General features: G+C 50.4%; 1 protein-coding gene across 4 annotated transcripts in view; it reads left to right on the top strand.

The window, feature by feature from the left end:
* The window catches only part of DMAP1 (DNA methyltransferase 1 associated protein 1), a 49,705-nt gene that overhangs the window by 19,964 nt on the left and 8,974 nt on the right, over positions 1 to 20,767 (top strand). For 3 of the 4 annotated variants that reach the window (XM_073357953.2, XM_073357952.2, XM_073357958.2), the window contains exons 5-8: positions 1,039 to 1,197; positions 2,653 to 2,820; positions 4,101 to 4,316; positions 7,111 to 7,182. In XM_073357953.2, coding sequence (XP_073214054.1) covers positions 1,039 to 1,197; positions 2,653 to 2,820; positions 4,101 to 4,316; positions 7,111 to 7,182 — 615 coding nt within the window. The remainder of the gene's footprint in view (positions 1 to 1,038; positions 1,198 to 2,652; positions 2,821 to 4,100; positions 4,317 to 7,110; positions 7,183 to 20,767) is intronic. The other variant, XM_073357956.2, reaches the window with a different exon arrangement.

Below are 20,767 nucleotides of genomic sequence, written 5' to 3'. Positions count from 1 at the left end.
ATGCCTGTGATGTGCTGGCATCCAGTGTCCAACCCTTGCAAAGCAGGCTAGACTGACCCCAGTGTTGGCTTTGTGCTCCCTGCCCTGACGGTGTCTGGGGACTCAGGGTTGACACAGGAGTGAGGGCCAGCTGTCCGCTCGCAAAGGGCCAGTGACGGTGGGGAAGAGAGCAGGTGGCAGCTGGGTTGGTGGCCCATAGCTGCACCACATCCAACCTTCAGACCTTTGTGCCGGGGGAATACAGGGCCAGGTGCTGCCTGTAGGAGGAGCTCACAGTCTACCGGGGGGAATATATGACCGCACAGGAGCCTTCCTTGTTTGGTAGGCCACAGTGAATGCCCAGGTGCCGCTGCTGGAGGGCAGGAAGGACTGAGCTGGAAGGGCTTTGTGGAATGGGGAGGAGGGTAGCTGCAAACACGAGGTTGTTTGCTTTCAGGCTCTTGGCTAGCCTGAGTCAGGGCTTCCAGGCTAGGGCCCAGTGACCACTGCCTGGCCATGCAGTTCCCTCTAGGAGAGCAGGTGGAATGGGGAGCACGGTTTGTCTGGGCGGAGAATGATCCCCAGAGCATAATGTCTGAGACCCTGACTTCGAGTCCCTGCCTCTCAGAGAGGTCCCTCTTGGTTGTACACCTTCCCTTGGCTGGGCCTTTGGAAGTGAGGGGCTGGGGGCTGGTGGAAGGGAGACCCTGCTGGGAGGCCAAGGCAGGTCTTCTGGACCTCTTGGTGCTTGGATACGGTGGCAGTGGGCACATTGGAAATGCCCAGGGATAATTACCAAATAAACCCTCGCGGGCTGGAGGACCCCACGTGACCCCTTCCACTTGGCTCCATAGCTCCATTGTGGCAGTGTCCACAGGAGGTGCAGTTGGGTGGGTAAGGGGACCACTTGGGCAAAGACTCATGGCCCCTTTGCCCATCTGTGCCCTGTGGTTTTGGTTTGCTCTGTCTCTACCTGTAGGGCAGCTTGAGAGAGGCCCCAGCTACTGGGGGCGGGGCAGCCCGACGAGTGAGCCACCTCCCTTCTCTCTCCCTGTGCAGACAGTGCAGGTGCCTGTGTACTCGGAGCAGGAGTATCAGATGTACCTGCATGACGACGCCTGGACCAAGGTGGAGACAGATCACCTCTTCGACCTCTCCCGCAGGTTCGACTTGCGCTTCGTGGTGATCCATGACCGCTACGACCACCAGCAGTTCAAGGTGAGTGCCGGGAATACGCAGCCGGGAGGTGCGCTGAGCCTGCCACGTGGCGAGGAGCAAATTACCCGTTGTATCAACTTAATTACGGGAAAAGAATGAATTATTGGCAGGGAGGAATATTGAATTTCCAGCGCAGGGTATTACTACTCGTTTTGTTTATAATTAAATCCGCCACAACTCACGTCGGTTCCCTGTTGCATTTTATTAGGAAGTCAGAATCCCTTGAGAAAATTGTCCCTGCCAGGAAACCAACTCACCAAGCACTGAAAAAGAGGCAGGCTGAGCTAGTGGGGAGTGCAGAGGCCTGGAGGTCAGGACTCCTGGGTTTGAGTCTCACCTCTGGGCAGGAAGATCATCTAGTGTTCAGTGAAGGGCCAGCATCCTGGGTTCTTCTCCAGCAAGCGGCACTGGCTTGCGTCATGACCTTGCGCGAGTCTTTGTCAGGCCTGTGAAGCAAGGAGCAAGTCACCGAGCTGAGAATAGAACCCAGGAGTCCTGTCTTTTAGTCCTCTCCACTAACTACTAGCCCACCCTGTTTCCCTGTGAGGTAGGGGAGCATGCTGGGGGAAACCGAGTCACTGCCTGGTTCTGAAGCTTGTAACAGCCTGTGAGATGCTCTGATGAAGGGCGCGGTAGCAGGACAGAGTATTAGCTTTATAACAAAGCTCAAAGGGCGGTTGAGGCAGCCCACTCTCTCCTTGTCCTGGTTCCAGCCAGGCAGGGGAATCCAGGGAAACTGTTGCATCTTGCACCCCTGTGTCACACACCGTTCAGACCTCATTCGGTACAATGCAGCACAGAGCGTGAATCACTAGCGCTCTTTGTCACGGGGCCCCAAGGCATTTATCACGTGCTCCATGTGAAATCCAGGCCTGTGGCTGGGAGCTCAGACACCAGGCCCCATTTTCTGCGTAGGAGCTTCTGAGAACAGCTTTCTCTTGTGGGCCGCCAGGAGGAAGCTTTGGGCCCCCTCTGCAGTGCCAGCCTCTGCCGGCAGGAGAGAGAAGGAGCAGCGTGACAGGGATAACACTGGTGAAGTAGGACTATAGTACCTGCCTGGAGGATCTGAAAGCACGTTATAAAGGAGGAACAGTATCATCATCTCGTGTTAGAGATAGGGAAACTGAGGCACGGTGCAGGCGCTCTCCCAGTCACACCATGAGTCAGTGACTGTCAAGGCTGGAACCCAGGTCTCTTCACTTCCAGCCCTTTTCTGTAACCCCGAGACAGCAGCAGTGGCAGGCAAGTAGTGAAAGGTGCTAATAACAGCAGGTGGCAACCTGCACAGACCCTCACAGAAACTGGGCCAGTCAGAAGGGACAGGCCTCTCCACGCTCTGCTATTCCTTCTCCCTCGCCTTGCTTCTGGAGGCATGGCCTCCTTCCCCCAAAGACTGGGAGCTGGGTTTCCTTCAGCCCTCTTGTAACGTCATCCGTTCTGTGGGGTATTCCACAGAAAAGGTCAGTGGAGGACCTGAAGGAACGGTATTACCACATCTGCACCAAGCTGGCCAACGTCCGCGCTGCTCCAGGCACCGACCTGAAAATCCCCGTCTTTGACGCCGGCCATGAGAGACGTAGGAAGGAGCAGCTGGAGAGGCTGTACAACAGGACTCCAGAGCAGGTAACTCAGCCGGGCCTCCCCTTCCCACACCCTCTCCACTGTCAATCGTACGTCCCCAGCGCAGCCTGCGAGGCCTTGTGGCAGTTGCCACAGAGGAAGCCCTGTAGGATTTAGTCCTTCTCTGTATTACTGTAGTGCCTACGGGCCCCAGGCATGCCTCAGGGTCCCTTTGTGCTAGGCGCAGCATAAACACTGCACAAAGATGTGGCCCCTGTCCCCCAGGGCTTACAGCTTGTGTGTCTGACCAGTAACGGGTGGCTGCATGAGGCAGGCCGAGCGCAGTGGGGCAATGATTTGGCACAGTTATTTGGCAGAAGGTTGCGGGGAAGGGAGAGAAGCAGGGTTCTGATCTCTAGCAACAGCTTCTTTGGGGGTCACAAATTGACAATGGCTGCTCTAAGGTGGCCGAATACCCAGCACGGGGTTCCAGCCTTTAGCACAGGCCATGGCCTGAGCCTTGTTTTCCTGGGTCTAAGGGCTGAAACGAAGTGAGATCCCTGGCAGCCTCTGAACTCTCTCCAGGGTGTGCGTTCGCCGGGCTTCCCCCCAGCTGTCTCAGACTTCTGGGGAGCGCAGGCAGTACCTAGCCCTCATGGCAGCAGGCAGGAGCGTCAGTCCTGCTGGAATACACTGGGGACTGTAATGTTGCACATGAGGCTCCGCTCTTCCTCTTTGGCTAATTAATGGTCGCTAGCTGCAGATAGTCCCAGTGCTGCCAGGTCAGGAGCTGCCAGGACGGCTCTTCCGTGTTCCCAGGGAGCTGGTGAGAGAGAGCAATCCCCTCCAGTCACTCACCCGACTTCCTGCCCCTCGGTTTATCCCAGTCCTGCTGTGCTGCTCTTCTCCCTTGGTCCATGGGGGTTTGGATCGGACACCCGTCAGTGCAGGGTAACAAGAGTCATTGGGGTGACGCAAGGTGCTGCCTTCCCAGAGGCCAAGGGTACTGACCCACGGTACTCTCGTCCCCCCTGTTGGACCAAGCAGCCCTGCAGAACGTGTCACGCTGAGTTCTCTCCCTCAAGGGAAAACCAAGGGATCGGGTTTGTCGGGGGAGTAACTTGGGCCCAGTGTGGGATCTAGCAGCCACCCACTGGGCCCTGAATGCCTCCTGGAATTGCAGTGTTGGGTGCCTGGGCTGGGTAAGGCAAGGAAGCTAAAAGCTGGGTGCAGGGCCAGTGTGGGGACGGGCGTGGGAGCAGAGCTGCTGTCGGTAGGTGGCCCCCTTGCCTTGCTTTGCCCCCTTGGCTGCTCTAACCGCCTTTCCTCGCTCTGGCCGGCAGGTGGCAGAAGAGGAATATCTGATCCAGGAGCTCCGGAAAATTGAAGCCAGGAAGAAAGAGAGAGAGAAGAGAACCCAAGACCTGCAGAAACTCATCACCGCTGCCGACACCACCACCGAGCAGAGGCGAGCGGAGCGCAAGGCTCCCAAGAAGAAGCTGCCCCAGAAGAAGGAGACAGAGAAGCCTGTAAACATTTCTTGTCTTCGCTGTCACTGGGTAACATTTATTCCCTGAGTTCTCCTCCCAGGACCGGTCTCGTCCTGCCAGTGCCAGGTGCTGGGCTTCAGCTGGGGCAGGGGGAGGCTGCTGTCTGGGCCCAAAGACAGGTATATTTTGGGTAGCAATGTGGTCTAGAAACTAGGGAGCCCAGATTTGCAGGTTTCAGTTCAGCTCTGCCATTGACCTGCTCTGTGGCTTTGGGCAGTTGGCTCCACCGCTTTGTGCCTCAGTTTCCCCAGGTAAGATGGGGGTGATGCTACTTTCTCTACTCCCAGGAGGGGCCCTGATGTTGAATCAGTTCATGTTTGTAAAATGCTAGGGGTTACCTAAATTATGAAATCGCACCGAACATGGTGCCAGCTAGCCAAGCCACCCGATGGCTGGGAATTGCTGCCCCGCTGTCCACAGCCAGGACTGTTCTCGTCTAGCTGAAGCAGGGGTGGATGGAGGGAGGAGAAGGGCACTGCTGGCTGTTGTTGCTTCATGGTGCTTGCCCAGCTACTCGTCAGGCACCTTCTTGCTCCAAAAAGGGGGTCTCTGTGCCATGAATAAAGAGACCCGAAAAGCCAGGGCACTATGGTGTGAGCTTCCCTGGGCTGGCAGAGCACAGCTCGCCCACTGCCCGAGCATCCTGCGTTCGAGGGGAGAGAACCCAGAAGTGGTGGGAGCAGAACAGGGGTGGTGATGGGAAATGGCATCAAAGGCGTTCAAAGCTCCCAGCTGGTTTGGTCTGTGTCCCCCTGAGTGGCGGCTGTGGGTTGGTGTCCGGCTGCATGTACGTGCCCAGGTAGGTGCGGCAGGGCAGGCAGGGAGGCGGTTTCTGTTGTTACACGAGCATCATTTCAACCATGACAGAGTCCATTAGGAGTCAATTACCAACTCTAGCAGGGAAACGTTAACAAAAATTGCATTTTAACTAAGAATTTGAATCGAGAGCTGCATCAGCATCGTTCCAACAAAGGAAAATCATTTACCAAAGAGTCAATTGAGGTTGAAGCGTTTACAGCTTGTACAGGCGTGCAAGGCAGGAGAACCCCGTTAATTGCTTATGCACTCAGCGCAGTCAGAGCCGACTCGGCTGAGCAAGAGACCTGGTTTTATCCCCGCTGCCCCAGGGTGTCTGGTTGAGGGCCACACTGTGTGAAATGGAGCAGGGCACATTGTCTTGAGTGTGCTCTGGACACTACAGGTCCCCCACCCACTGTGCTCCGGTGAGAATCCAAGCTGTAGGCTGTACCTACCAAAGATGAAAGTGGCTGGTACACCTCGATGGGTTTGTTTGGCCCCTGGGACACGCTTTGGCCATCCCTGTATTTAGAAACGACATTTAGAAACAACAGTGCCTGGGGCCTTTAGGGATTGATTATTTGGCTTGTGTGTCACCCAGTTATTGGGTCAAATACTCCCTGCTTAGGGCTAACTGTGAGTGCCGTTACTGCCTGGCAGGCCCGTTGCCCATGCAGCACGGTGCTGGGCTGGCCAGGCAGGGGCAAGAGGTGAGATGCATTGTACAGCACATTGCAGAGTTCTGACTCAGGTGGTGACTGTTAGCAGGAAACCCGGGGAGTTGAGTCGCTGTCCTTGTAGTCTCAATCCAGGAACAATAGCAAGAGCAAACCGGAGAGCCTCTGAGAAATGAGGTTAGAGAGCAGCGTGACTGATTCTGTGGCGGGGGCAGCCAGGACTTTGAGATGGCTTTTCCTTTGGGGGAGCATACGAGTGAGCAGGAGAGAGACATGGTTGGCAGGGAGAGCACACAAACCACCAGATCATATCCTACAGGTGTATTTCCCATCGAGCCTTAGTGGTTCCGTTGCACTCGTTCACCCCAGAGGGCCTAGCAGATTGTGTGTCTGGGGATCACGCACCTGCTTGTGAAATGCAGTTCCCTCCAGCATAGAAATGTGGCTGCTGTCGATGGAAGTGACTCAATATCCTGGTGACTTTCAAGTGAGAGAAGAGAGATTTCTCCATCTGAAACTTTAGGGGGAGTTTATGGGAAGTAGAATACAGCTCTGGAGCTTGTCACTGGGGCAGAAAGGGTGAAAGCCCAACATGAAAGGATCTTGCAGGGATTTATTCCCACTAATATCTTCAGGTTGGCATAGTTGTCGTTTAAAAAGGCAGGTCACTGAATGTTCTGATCAGTCGCACAGCATTCTCCTCAGTTGCATTTAAAAAAAAAACCAACCAAACCTCTCCTGCTAAATCGGGTGCCCTGCTCATCAGTGAGCACCTTCCAAGCAATACAGAGAGGCAAGCTGTGGTCAGAGTGTGAGGAGGGAAAGGAAAAGCTGCAAATAAGTGACTTAATACATAGTAAAATACAGGCCTCAATCAAGGAGAACAGTCCTTATTATATAGGGGACCACATGAGGGTGCTCGGAGCTGTACAAATCATAGAATGCCTGGCTCCTGCCCCATAAGGCTTGCAGAAAGGCCAGATCCTGTGAGTGCTGAGTGCCTTCAGCTGCTAAGCTGGGCCTTAAATTAGACCCGGGTCATGTGGCCGCATTCACCCACTGGAGGTGTGTTGGTTGGGGTTCACACCCTCTGTGGTGGTTGGCTGACTCAGTGGAAAGCATTGCACAAAGGTGGCTTTGTGTTTTCCAAAGATGTCTTGGAGCTGAGTATTTTCCTCAGTGGTTTCTATGGGGTTTGCTTGGGATTTTCCTTTCCCTCAGCTCTGGCAGGTGGCTGTGTGTCAGGAAATGGTGTTTCCCCTTCAGATAGCCTCTGTGTCACCCCATGCGTTTCCTCCGTCAACACATCCTGTCTCAATCTCTTTCAGGCTGTTCCTGAGACTGCTGGCATCAAGTTTCCTGACTTCAAATCTGCAGGTGTCACGCTGCGAAGCCAGAGGGTAGGCTGCTGCCCTGGCCCTTTGGGGCCGCTGTTAATATCTTTCTCCCTGTCTCTCTGCTCCTATCCGTTCTCCTTTTACAGCTGTGGAAAATCAAGATCTTGCCTCTAACCTAAGCAGAGTCTGGTCTCCAGCAGCAGTGTGGGCTGTAGCCAGGAACGCTGGCTGTGTTTGAGCTCTAGGCCAGCTCTGCTTTACTTTATAAAGTCAAAGGCCCTCTTGTATGCGAACGCCTGACCCTGCCGGTGTCTCGTCACTGGTCACCGTCCCCTGAGCAGTCAGACCCACCCAGCAAAGCCCAGGGGAGCTGCCTGGCCCAAACAGAGCCTGCAGCCGAATGTAATACGCCTCCTAGAGTGTAGATGTTGGTGCATTGCTGTAAGATGCCTTTGAGGGCAGATTCTCCTGTTGTGCCTTGCACACGCTGGTCTGTCACAGGTACATAATTTTTTTTAACTTCACTAAATATTGGTTCGAAAAGCTCCAGGTGCCTGTTTCACCCTCAGGGTGAAGAAGTAATAAACCCTGGCATTGTTTTATGTGCAAGAGTCGACATCTCTCTCCTAGCACGAGGCTGGGGAGTAGTGATCCAGGTAACCCACCTGTGTGACTGACTGTTCTCAGGGGCCTCGATATCAGCCTTACAAAATCCCATTTGCTGGGAAAAGAGCATCTTTTTGTATAGGCAAGTAAAAAACACCCTTAGTTACTTTATTGTTGTCATGGTGATGGGGGGCAAGCAGATACTTTGTCTAGCCTGGTAAATTTTCTGGTCTGCTCCAGGGGATGTCGAGAGATGTTCAGCCCCTGCATGAAATGCACGGGGAAGCAGAGCGCCGTCTCTGGGGAATTGTGCGGCGCCCATGGGCTGTGTGTGTGTTAGCTGTGGCTTGGCTCAGGCAGGCTACGGAGGGGCGTGCAAGCTGTGGGGATCCCATTTCTTGAGGAGCTGCCACTGCCCTCAGCTTTGCAATGCAGTCGGGTGGTCACAGTCTCTGGTACATGTGTGAAGATTCATGGAGACATGGCAGATGCGTTCTCTGGCACCAAGATAAATAGAGTCATTTACGGAGATTGAGCTGGATTTTGAAAACGAATAAGGGGTGGCTGGATTTTTTTTAACTGGAAGCAAAGCTGAGCAACACCATGTCGGTGACAGAACCATCTGGCAGAGCCAGCCACTTTCTTCAGGCCAAATAGCCGGATGGGAGGCCCACATGAATGGCAACGGGTGCTGTGGGCTCTGGCCGGATAGGGAGGGCAGGGCTGTCAGGGTAAAGGGGCAGAACGTGGGAATTGGGCATTTCTGAGTCCTGATTCCGGCTCTGAAACGGACTCCCTTTGCTGCCTTCGCCCACTCACTTGAACCTCTTTGGTTGAGTTTTCCTACAGGTAAAATGGGGCTAAGGGGCTCACTCGCTTGGGAGGGCTGAGGATTCACGAGCTGACGTGTTTGCGGCACGGTCGAACCTGTAAGGCATTGTAACAGTGCTAAGCAGCATGAACGTGGAATTGCAAATTCTGCTGACCTGGGGGTTTTAGTTCTCTGCTCTGTACACCGCTCTCAGCCAGGCCCTGGACACATCCCACAGCATGAACATGACAAGGGGGAGCAGCCGCTCTGGTGCGAGGGGCAGCGTTTGTACAAAGCACTCGAGGCTCCAGTATTTACTGGCAAGGCTGGGTGTAAGAGATTTGCCCCTGTGGTCTCTCCCTTCACCCAGTCCTCTTGCTTGGTAAGCCTGGCCGCTCCTACAGGGTTCTGTGAGAAGAGCTGTATCAGATCTAGGTATTGTTGTTTACAGTCAGATGTATCTTTTATGTTATGTTTTATTAGGCACCAGTTGCTACTCCACAATTAAGGCTAAGTTGAATTTTGCACTCAGAGCAGGGATTCAACTTCTTTGTTTTGTATGAAAAATGCCCCTGATCCTCCTCAAAATGACAGCACTTACTTTTTGGCTGTAGAACGGATTGCTTAGAATTCATCCGTTAATTGAAACTAATAGTTTAGTTCCTTAAAATTAATGTTAACCTGGTCCTTGAAGAACATAAGTCTCCAGAGTTGGATTTGATTTGTCTTTAGTGGTCATAATAATAGAATGACACAGACTTTTCAAACTTCCCATCTAGTTGAAGCTCGCTGAAATCTTGTGCATCACCTGCATATAAAGACATTTGTTTTAGGATCAGTGTTCACTTATTGCCATTATTCTTCATAGCTGATCGTTTCTCCTTCTGCAGAGGCTGAAGAATAATCGTCAGGGAATCCCACAAGCTGCCTTCGTTCACACTGGCTGCAAGCCCCTATTGTTCTCGGTGGGACGGAGGCTATTGGCAGAGATGGTCTCCTGTCACCTGCTCCTCACAGAGTTTCTTGCTGTTTCCTGGTGTCTGGAGCTACCATCCTGAATGAGGGTAGCATGGAGTCAGTGGCCATGTTAAAAGAGGGTGTCCTAACTGAGGGCAGCCTGTAGCATCAGTCCCATTGAGAACAACTGGAACCGGCTGGACATTTTGAAAAAGTGCGATTCATTGTGAATTCCTCGGAGGGGGATTTTAGGCTGCAGAGGAAACGAGGCATGGGTGGGGTGTGTGTGCAGGGAGAAGTGGGAAGACAGGAGGGAAGGAAACTGGGGGTTGGGGGTGCGACGCTATGAGAGAAAAGAGAAGAAAAACTAGAATGTACCTTTAAAAATCCTTGGACTCTTTTCCAGGCCCCAAAGCACTAACAAGCCTTAATCCTAATCATATGGTTATTACATGGTGTCGCTGCAGGGCAGAGTTAAGGAGGTTTGGGTGTCGTAACTGCATGTCCATACCTTAGTGGGTTTGGATTGCTTTCAAGCTTACCCTCTAACTCTGAATTTCCTGGGTTTATTGTGCTTGGTTTGGGGATAATTACAACATCTCTGTCATGTATTTTACCCTAAATTGTTTATCTGTGCTCTCAGCCTTAACTCCACGATAACAGTTTTGTCTAGGAATGACGAGGAGTTGTTTTAATGCGGCAGCAGGCCCCTGCAGTAACAGAGCACTTGGCCACGGGCTAGGAGGAAGGGTGGGAGCGTACAGCCCTGTCCCCGTGCTGGGGGACTGAGTTGGTGCTATTGTCCTGTTGTTAAGTGTGTGTGTGGGGGGGGCCAGCTGGCTGGAAGAGAAAGTCTTAAGTGTTGTCTCTTTTGGGGACAAAGCAAAACCCTGGGATGAAAAGGAGTTCTCTGAGTGCTCAGATCCGCAGAATGCTCTGAGGGACTCTCGAGCTCACTCGTTTAGTTCACAGCCGGGCACTTCCCTCCAAACGAGGCTTCCAGCCAGCAAGCTGACTTGCTACCCGCTAACTAGAATCTTGTAGACAAATTGCCGGTCAGGCCAATTAAAAAAGAAATAGGGGAAGAAAAACTTTGAACACAGCTTTAGTTCCCATTGATTCAAATATTCGCCCTCACTGGCTTTTAAATATTTACTAGCCAGCTGAGCATTTTCTTAGCACTGATTAATGAGTTACAATTTACTGTGGTTGCTTTTTTTTCTTTGGGGGCAGGGGTTGGGTTTCTGCCACAGCTCCAAGATGAATGAGGCTTCCCGTGAAAGATCGGGGCAGGGGGAGGGGGTTTGTATGTGTGTCTTTTATAATGTTTATTCTTCATATTTGATCTGACCCACAATTAAATGGCCAAGCACGCTGCCTGTTTACTCTCCATCAGAGGCTCTTGACTCTGCTCCTTGCATGACATTAATGCAAACCCAGACCTCATCAGCTGCTAACATGTGAAACATCTGTCTCCCCTCCCTTGATCAATATCGTCCCTTCAGAGCCTGGGCTTAGAAAGCAGCGACATAAAATATCAGTTATATTTATTTGGATTTGATAAATTTAATTACTTGAAGCAATTAATAATTTATTTGTTTAGTATTGATTGCACTCCGAGGCATCTTGGTAAGATAAGCTGATGGTAATCAGCACATCCGTATCAGGCAGGAAAGCATATGTTTCCAAGTCTGAAACGTCCTATGGATCAGATAGCTGAAATGTTCCTGTCGCTTCTCCTAGCACCTCTGCTGTAGGGAAATCACTGGGTGCAAATCCTGGCTGCATGCCGCAATGGACTTCGGTACAAGACATTACTCTTCATAGGGGAAAAATGCAGGATGGACCTAGTGCTATGATGAGGTGTTGGTTTGCATTTGTGGTGTTCACATTACCCATGAGTGATGAGGGCCTGAGCAAGTTATGCAGGTTGATCCAAATTCATGCCTGTGGAATGTGCCAGTGGGTGTATTATATTACTCCTGAGGGCATTTTGCGCCAAAAAAATTTAAAATTCTACGCACAATATTTTAAAATTCTGCAAGTTTTATTTGTTAGTAAATAAATGCAGAGGCTCCAGCATGGCAGTGGGGAGCACAGGCCACTGGCTACACACAGGTGGAAGATCACCCTACAGCCTCCCCACCCCCACCCCAGGGACACGGATTCAGTGGTGATGCTGTACCCGATCCTGACACAGCACAAGGCCTGGGCCTGTCCCAGAAACACCCTGGGGCCCTGCCCTGCTGCGCCAGACGCACCACGTGTGGGGCAGGTAGGTTCAACCAGGCAGGATCCAAGTGTGGGGGGCTCAGAGTGGGGGGATCCAGGTGTGGGATGAGATGGTTTTGTGTGGGACAGTCTGGGTGCAGGCAGCTCAGTGAGGGGTCTAGGTGTGGGGGAGATCTGGATGCACAGAGGCTTGTGGGGAGGGGGGTTCCGGGTGCAGGGGCGATGGGACTGTTCAGGGGCTTCCAGGTGAAGGTGGTTGGGGCTCAGTGCAGGGGTCTGTGGGTTTGGAGGTCTCAGCAGGGTGTGTCTGGGTGCAGGAGGATGGAGCTCGTCAGGGTGGGAGGTTGGGTGCAGGGAGCTCACTGTGGGGTGGTCTGGGTGCAGGGATGGGGGCCCAGAGGCAGGGGGCTCCAGATGCAGGGGTTGAGGTTCAATGCAGTGGGGTTTGGGTATGGAGGGGGGTTTCTGGGTATATGGGGTGAGGCTTGGCAAGGGTGTCTGTGTATGGGAAATCCGGATGCCCCGGGGGTTGGGTGGATGGGGGAGCAGCTCCCCATACAGTCACCCCTCCCCACGCAGCTGAGGAGTGATGGGGGCAGGAGGCTGGGGAGGATGCTGAGCTTCCTGCAGCTGGAGGAGGATTCTGGGGGTGGGTCTGACACAGACCCAGCCATTCCTTGCAGGGGAAGAGGAAGTCCTGTCTTCTCTCGCCTCCAGCCCAGCTGGGACTAGCAGCTGATCACGGCTCAGGGTCGAAGCCACTGGCCGGGGTGTTCCCAGCCCTGAGGTGATTTACGTCTCTGCCAGCTGTTCTGGGTGCCTGAAACCATGTGCCTGCGCAGCTAGGGAGTGGCGTGTGACTGCTCTTGCAGCTTCCCTTTGCTTCCCTGTCAGAAAGTCATTTTTCTGCGGGGAAGCAAAGAAATCTACGGGAGACATGAATTCTGTGCGTGCGCAGTGACGCAGAATTCCCCCAGGAGTAATATTTATATATAGTATAACTAGTAAGGGATGTGTGGACGTGTCCATGTGTTCTTAATACCTATATGTATCTAAAACGTACCTGAATGTCACAATAAGGAGTGGAAAATTTGGGAGTTTTTTTTTTTTTTTTTTTGAAGAGGTGATAGATAAAGGGATACAAAATATTGAATGGGCTAGAGAAGGTAGAGCAAGTTCTTCTGTCCATCTTTGCTCAGAATACAAGAGCAAGGGGGGCAGTCAATGAAATTGAAAGGCAGGCAATTTAAAATTGCTAAAAGGAAATACGAAAAGGGTTGAATGTTATGTAGATAATGAGATCATGCAGAGTTACAATAGCAAGGATTAAAATAACATGGAATTGATATGCACATTCCTGCTTCAGTGTCAGGCAATCTAGAACTGGCAGGGTCTGTCCCTGACATGGTTAGGGAGAATATCAGTTGTTTATTCCATAACATCCAACTGCAAGATTTGTTGTGCCTACCTCTGAAGCATCAGGTACCAACCCGGGTCAGAGACGGGATACTGGACTAGTGGATCACTGGCCTGATCCAGTCTGGCAGTTCCTGTGCTGAGGTCAAGAATTGCCCAAGTTAAGGCTGAGTGTGCAGCTGTAATCCTGTTGTGCACATCCATTGTCATACAGTCTTTCGCGTCATGATCACGTTATTTCTCAGATAACGATGGCTTTGTTTCAACCTTTGCTACAAGTCTGTAGCATCTTGTACTGTATATTTTTATTCTTACCGTAAGTTATCATCATGTAGTCTACATCTCTTCCCTCCATCTTGGGGTACACGGTGAGTTATTTATAAAGCATCCTTTGTTAATAATGTAGTCTCCAGAAGTATTGTACATTGAAACAAAACATTTCCTTTGGAGATAGTTACACTAGCGCAGTTTTCTAACTGATTGTAGTTACTCAAACCATGTATCAGGGCAACGCAGTGTCCTCCATCTCAAAGGGATTTTTTTTATTTCTTGTTTTTTTCCATATCTGTTATTTGGAAGCTGAGCTAACTTCCTCTTTCCTTGGTTCCGAGTCTCTCTCACACCCTTGAGAAAGATTTTGCAATCTCTGAAAGGAAATCTCGCTAGTAAACCTTTTCCGTCACTTCCTAGAAGAATTTATGGTGTACAGAATTTGTACTTTTTCACAGCTGATTTGAAAGTTAGCAATAGGTTTACCTTCAAGCCAAGGAAACTGTAAAATAATAATTTTCATAAATCAGCACTCACAGGTTTGTTTCTAAGAACATTTGTATATTGAATAGTAGCTTATTTACCCCAGATGGTATTGTACTGATGGTATTGTACACGATACCGATGCATAGCTACTGAGAGTTCATACTGTAATTTAATTGTGAACTATCCTGTGTGCCAACAGATAGTACAAATGACATTCAAGTATGTTTGCTGTTGTCTTATCATTTAAATGACCTTCCTGAACTCTGTTGTTCTGGCTCATCCACATCACTGTGCAGAACGACAGGATTCCACACAGTGGATCTGAGGCTGTACGGGGGGAAAAAGTGTCATTTTATTTGAGAAATAGAATATGATTGTTTAATTAAAACCTTATAATGTATGCACACGAGGAGGCCAAGGTCAGATTGCACATTCAGTCTTCATTTCCTCCCTTCTTGAGTTTAAATGCTCAGTCCCATAATCGTACATTTTTGTATTTTAATTTCCCTGTTGTTTAAAATTCCAGATTTGCTAGATTCCTCCTGTGGTTCCTTCAAGCTGTGGGAGAGAGGGAGCTACCTGCTCCTGCACCCCATGGGAGAGGCTGCCCTTACACCTCCTCCTATGCCACCCAGAACAAAAGAGCATTACTCATGTGCAGCTTTGGTCTCCCTCCTCCTGCAAACCTCCAGGCTCTGCAGGAGTAGAAAGACGTCCGCGCAGAACTCATTCTCACACTGAAAGCTGGCTACGGAGAAAGTTTTCTGCATTGAAAACCTTCCTTGTAGAGGCCAGCTGCAGTGCTAATGAGGGCCCGGTGTCTGTCAGCATTACGAGCGTGTGTGCACACAACTGAATCTTTAAATGCTTGTAACTTACTTTGCAAAATGGTAGAAGGGCATAGTCCTCAGGGCTAGCAATGCTGAAGGTTTATAATGGCAAAACTCAGCGTGAGGAAAAATGTGTTCTAATATTGAATTAAAACAGGGAACAACTTGTGTGAAATGACTTAATAAATGCTACTCAAACTTTAAAAAACAAACCAAAACCATTTTAGTGAGAGACCAAGCATGGAAATTTCAGCCCCAGAAGTAGAGTTTTTGAGAAAGTTATGAGGTTCTGAAAATGGCAGATTCATAACGAAAGTCCTAAGTTTATAGCAGGCAATGGCAGAGCATCCAATATGATATAATCATCCTGAGCAGGACCTCGCTGAGTCCTTCCTTGTTAATCCGTAAACTTGTTAATTCTCTGTACAGACCCCCAGCAGACAGCAGTCTGTAACCACTTCCCAGCACCAGTGTAATCCCTGGGCACTCTGTGGTGAGGTCTCGTGTTACTAAGACTTCATTACTCCTCAAGTGATACTCCAGGAAGTTTACTGGTCTGCTCTGACGTATTATCGTAAATTGGGAAAACTAAACGACGCAGAAAACTCAAATGAACCGAGTCTGTTTTGCCAGGCTGCGTCCTTGCCTCTTTGTTACCATGTTTTGTGTGTTTCATCACTAATTGACAAAATTTGTTAATCTGCAGTAGGCCTCGCAGTAATCAGCGTGAATCCGTGAGTTTCTGGGTAGGTGTGGCTCGGCCCTAAATTGAGGCGCAGGTGTCTCTGTTGCCCTCAGGTGCTCAGCTTTGAGACCAAGGTCAAAGTCTTTCAGTGCCCAGGTTTGGACAGGCCTCTCCCCCACCAACTCAAGGGACTGCTCCAGCAAGGACGTGGGCTACAAAAGTGATCTTGGTTCTCTCTGTTCGTTGCATAACCCACTTACTGCCCAGCATGCCCTCCTGCGATGGTGAGTAGGCAGCTCCCGGGCCAGGCGCATTGCCTGCCCAGCAACCGGGGGCCCAGGCCAAGCGCCCTTGTTTCCGTCTGGGGAGGTGCGGGTACTGTAGCTGTGCGGCTTTGAGTGACACGTTGGTATGTTGCCCTTTTTTTATTTTTCTCTTGATACACCCAGTTCATGCGCTTAGCACAGGTTGTTTATAGCAAGGACAAAGAATTGCAGTCCTTAAATCAAAAGCGGTGCTGGTGTAATTATAAGCATGGGCTGTGTTGCTAAAAGAGCTATAAGGAGATGCTGTCGGAGGAGGAAAGCATCCAAAATATATTAACCTCCAAAATCCCAGCTAATCAGTTTTGTGACTAGAGCAATCTATTCCCGGCTGTTGTGATAGGGGGACTTTACAAATAATAAATAACAAGAACCGCTTCCTCTGAAGAGGGAACGAAAAGGGCAACTGCACTCACCTAGGAAGCTGTCGTTGCTCTCTGGGAATTCTCCCTTTAAACTCGAGTAGGGACATACTTCTCATCCGTGTTCTGCAGGGGGGGTGCCCAAGCCTTGCTCAGCCCGGGGCCACATTGGTAACTCATTAGGAGTTCGAGGGCCAGGCCTGCCGATTGCCTCTCAGCACCCTCCTCTTTAATACAGGTGTGATCTTCAGACACGACATATCCCAGCATGCAGTGCTCTATTGTGAGCCAAGCAGCCCAGCTCTCCAATTCGGGATGCAGCATTGCATGCTGGGACCTGTGGGGTCTGCAGATTCGGGTTAAAGATGCACCTCTCACGACCAGGCACAAATCCAAGACCTGGAGCGGGGTTTGACCCTATCGCTGCAGGCTCAGCAGCGAGCCAGACTGATGCTTGTCCCTTTGTCCTCAACCTCAGCATGTCTCCTGGTCACTAGCGCTTGGTGGGAGTGCTGCCATCTCCCTTTGGCCTTCTGGATTGTTTTGGGTAATGCAGCTCTCACAAAGCAGTGTCTGCTTAAAACCCATGGCTGTTTAAGCCCAAACCAGGGCTGGCTCATGCGTGTTCCCGCTCGCCTTCACGCCGGGCACCAGTGCTTCCCCCTGCTAGGAGACAGCATAGCTAACGGAGCCGACCTAACAGATTATCAGCGGCGTGTGAGTAATAGACTCCTCATTTAGTTTTAATACATTTTGCATAGAGAGCAATCAACCTTCATCAGTCTTAAAGATGAATTGGCTTAGCCAGCTAAATTTTAAAGATATTAGTTCGACAGCAGCCACATAAATCATAACATTTTCTTTAATGATGGTAAAATTAAAATATACTCTTGCTTTGAGAAGCCGATGAAGCCTTCCTGTTCACAGAGCAGATCCTCCCCCAGAATTAAAGGGAAGCTTCATTAATGTGTTTTTAGCCAAAGCAAACCCAAACAGCCCTGTTCCTCTTGTGCTGCCATTCCGCGCCTTTTACAGGGAGGTCTGGGTCCACTGGTGCCCCCCATTCCTGCCCCCACCCTCTAGCCTCCCAGTAGCTTTGACTGAAGAGCTTGACAGCGAGAAGGTGCTGAGTGCTCCCAGGCACCCTCTGGCCAGGAGCGTGTGTAGTTACAGCCGAAGGCCTTGCCAGAACAGTCAGCGGAGCTGCTGATAGGGCACCAGGTTGCTGCTTATAGAAAAGCCCCTGCTTCTGATGGCATGTCCCTAGCAACCAGCCAGGCCAGGGCTGCCGGGCGGGGTGACAGCTATCCTGTGGGACTGCCTGGGTCAGGATGCAGCCAGCTGGCGTGGAGCTCAGCATGGGTGTGGCAGGCTTGCAGAGGAGTCCTGTCTTGGCTAGAGATGGTGGCCCCAGTGCAGGCCTTAGAGGTGAGGCTGAGGCATGGTGCCCAGGGCTCCAGTGAGGTGGAAAACGCGTAGCTACAGAACTCTGTGTCGAGAGAGAAAACAGAGGGAAAGAATTGCAATTCCTCGGCGATGGGTTCCCCGTAAACACTTCCTGTCGTGGGAGCTGGGAGTCACAAAGACCTCTTAGATCTTCCAGCCCATCTCCCTGCGGGGGATTGGCCCCTACACAGTGTTTTCCAGTTGTCTCACCTCGTTTTAAAGCTCCCAAGTGATGGGATATACCCCACTTCCTCTGTTCTACAGCTTCATCCGTCCTGCAGTTGGGAACATCTTCCTGCTGTGCAGTCTGCCAGCCCTCCCTGTCCCTCCTTGTTGGGCCCGTGTGAAGCACACTGAATAATTCCTCTTCTTCCTTGGCTTTCAGACTAGTCACACACTTGCCAGCTGTAATGTGGTTCCCTGCTTGTTGTCTCCCAGACGAATGAGATGTGTTTGGCTCCTTTCATCTTCCTTTCCCCCATGTCACCTAATCATTTGTGTAGCTCTTTTCTGAGCTCCCTCCCGTTGGCCGATGTCTCTCCAGCAGCGTGGGGCCTGCAGGACACCCCGCAGAGCTGCGGAAAGAGGGACTGACCCCTCCCAGCTGCGAGATCTGACCCTTCAGTGCATGCAGCCTCAAAGTGACACTGACCTTTTGAGCTGCCGTCTAGCACTGCAAACTCCTGTCCAGCGTTCGGCCTCTCTGACCACAGCATGTGTCTCAGCTACACCCACTTCCCAGAGGATACGGGTTTGTGGATTACTTTGTCTTGCATGTAGTAGCTGCTCAGTCTGTTAGTTCCTGTCTCTAACCTCTCTAGGTTCCCTTCCCCGACATTTTTTATCCTCGCTGAGGTTTGCAACTCATTCCAATTGAGTGTCTTCTACAAGCTTCATTAGGGTTCTGTTCATGTCCAGGTGGTTAAATATAACTGTTCCTTAAACCCAGTGCCCCCAGGCCACCCAGCTGGAGCCCTCCTTCCAGACTGACCCACTGCCAGATCTGTAGATTCATGATTGAAGAATCATAAGAACATCAGAGCGGCCACACTGGGTCAGCACATGGTCCATCTAGCCCAGTACCCTGTCTCCAACAGTGCCCTGTACCAGAGCTTCAGGGGGAGTGTATAGAACAGGGCAATTCTGGAGTGATCCACCCCATCTTCCCCTCCTAGCTTCTGGTAGTCCGGGGGCTTAGGGTCACCCCAAGCATGCGGTTACATCCCTGACCCTCTTGGCTAATAGCCATCAATAACCCTAGCCTCCAGGAACTTCTCCAGTTCTTTAAAACCCAGTTGTACTTTTGGCCTTCACAACATCCCATGGCAATGAGTTCCACAGGTTAGCTGTGCAATGTGTGAAAAAGTCCTTCCTCTTGTTCATATTAAACAGCTGCCTACTAATTTCATTGGGTGTCTCCTGGTTTTTGTATCGTAAAAAACGCTTCTCTATTCACTTTCTCCGCACCAGTCATGATTTTATAGACCTCTGTCATATCCCCCCTTAGTCGTCTCTTTTCTAAGCTGAACAGCCTTAATCCTTTTAGTCTCTCCTTGGATGGAAGCCTTTCCATGCCCTGGATCATCTTTGTTGCCCTTCTCTGGACCTTTTCCAGTTCCACTATATCCTTTTTGAGGTGCATCAACCAGAACTGGACACAGCATTCGAGGGGTGGGCACTCCAGAGATGTGATATTTTCTGTCTTATGTTCTGTTCCTTTCCTAATGGTTCCTAACATTTTGTTTTTGACCACTGCTGCTCGCTGAGCTGAAGTTTGTGTAGAACTATCCTTGGTGACTCTAGTATTTTCTTTCTTGGGTGGTAACAGCTCCTTTAGAACCAATCGTATAGGTATCTTCGGCATTATTTTTTGCCAGTATGCATCACTTGGCACTTATCAGTCTTGAATTTCATCTGCCATTTTGTTGCCCAGTCACCCAGTTTTGTGAGATCCCTTTGTAACTCTTTGCAGTCTGCTTTGGACTTAACCATCTTGAATAGTTTTGTATCACCTGCAAATTTTGCTACTTCGCTGTTCACCCCCTTTTTTTAGATCATTTATGAATACGTTGAACAGCACAGGTCCCAGTTCAGACCCCTGGGGGACCCTGCTATTTACCACTCTCTGCTGTGAAAACTGACCAATTCTTCCTACCTTTTGTTTCCTGTCTTTCACCAGTTACTGATCCATGAGAAGTCCTTCCCTCTTATCCCATGGCTACTTAGTTTTCTTAAGAGCCATTGGTAAGGGACCTTGTCAAAGGCTTTCTGAAAATCCAAGTACATTATATCCACTGGATCCCCCTTGTCCACATCCTTGTTGACTTCCTGAAAGAGTCCAAAAGATTGGTGAGGCCTGACTAACCTTTACAAAAGCCACGTTGACTCTTCACCAGTAAATCATGTTCATCTCTGTGTCTGATCGTTCTGTTCTTTACTGTAGCTTCTACCAGTTTTCCTGGTACTGACGTTAAGGTTACTGCCCTATAATTGCCAGGATTGCCTCTGGAGGCCTTTTTAAAAATCGTTGTTACATTTGCTGCACTCCAGACATCTGGTACAGTCCGATTTAAGCGATTGGTTACATATCACAGTTAGTAGTTCTGCAATTTCATATCTGAGTTCCTTCAGACCTCTAGGCTGAATACCATCTGGTCCTAGTGGCTTATTACTGTTTAGTTTATCAGTTAGTTCTAAAACTTGTTCTAATGACCCATCAATTTGGGACAGTACTTCAGATTTGTCACCCAATAAGGACAGCCCCGATGTTGGAATCTTCCCCACATCCTCTGTAGTGAAGACTGCTGCAAAGAATTCGTTTAGGTTCTCTGCCATGGCCTTCTCTTCCTTGAGTGCTCCTTTAGCACCTTTGTTGGCTAGTGATCCCGCTGCCTGCTGGGCAGGTTTCCTGCTTCTCAGGTACTTAATTTTTGTTTCTAAAGACACAGAATCTAACAGGAAAGTTGCTTCTCAGATTCTTTCTTGGTCTGGCCGATTATATTTTACTTGCCAGAGGTTGTGTTCCTTCCTATTATCTTCACTAGGGTTGGATTTCCAAATTTTAAAAGATGCCTTTTTGCCTCTAATGGCCCCCGTGACTCTGCAGTTCAGCCATGGTGCCGTTCTTTTGGCACTCGACCGTCTCTTTTGATTTGGGGTGTAATTGAATCTGAGCCTCTCTCTAGTGGTTTTACGGGGTTTCCCTGCTGCTTGCAGGCTTTTTA

The sequence above is a fragment of the Lepidochelys kempii genome, chromosome 8 (genome assembly GCF_965140285.1).
Source record: "Lepidochelys kempii isolate rLepKem1 chromosome 8, rLepKem1.hap1, whole genome shotgun sequence".
Taxonomy (NCBI): domain Eukaryota; kingdom Metazoa; phylum Chordata; order Testudines; family Cheloniidae; genus Lepidochelys; species Lepidochelys kempii.
This window is presented reverse-complemented; position numbering and strand designations above follow the sequence as displayed.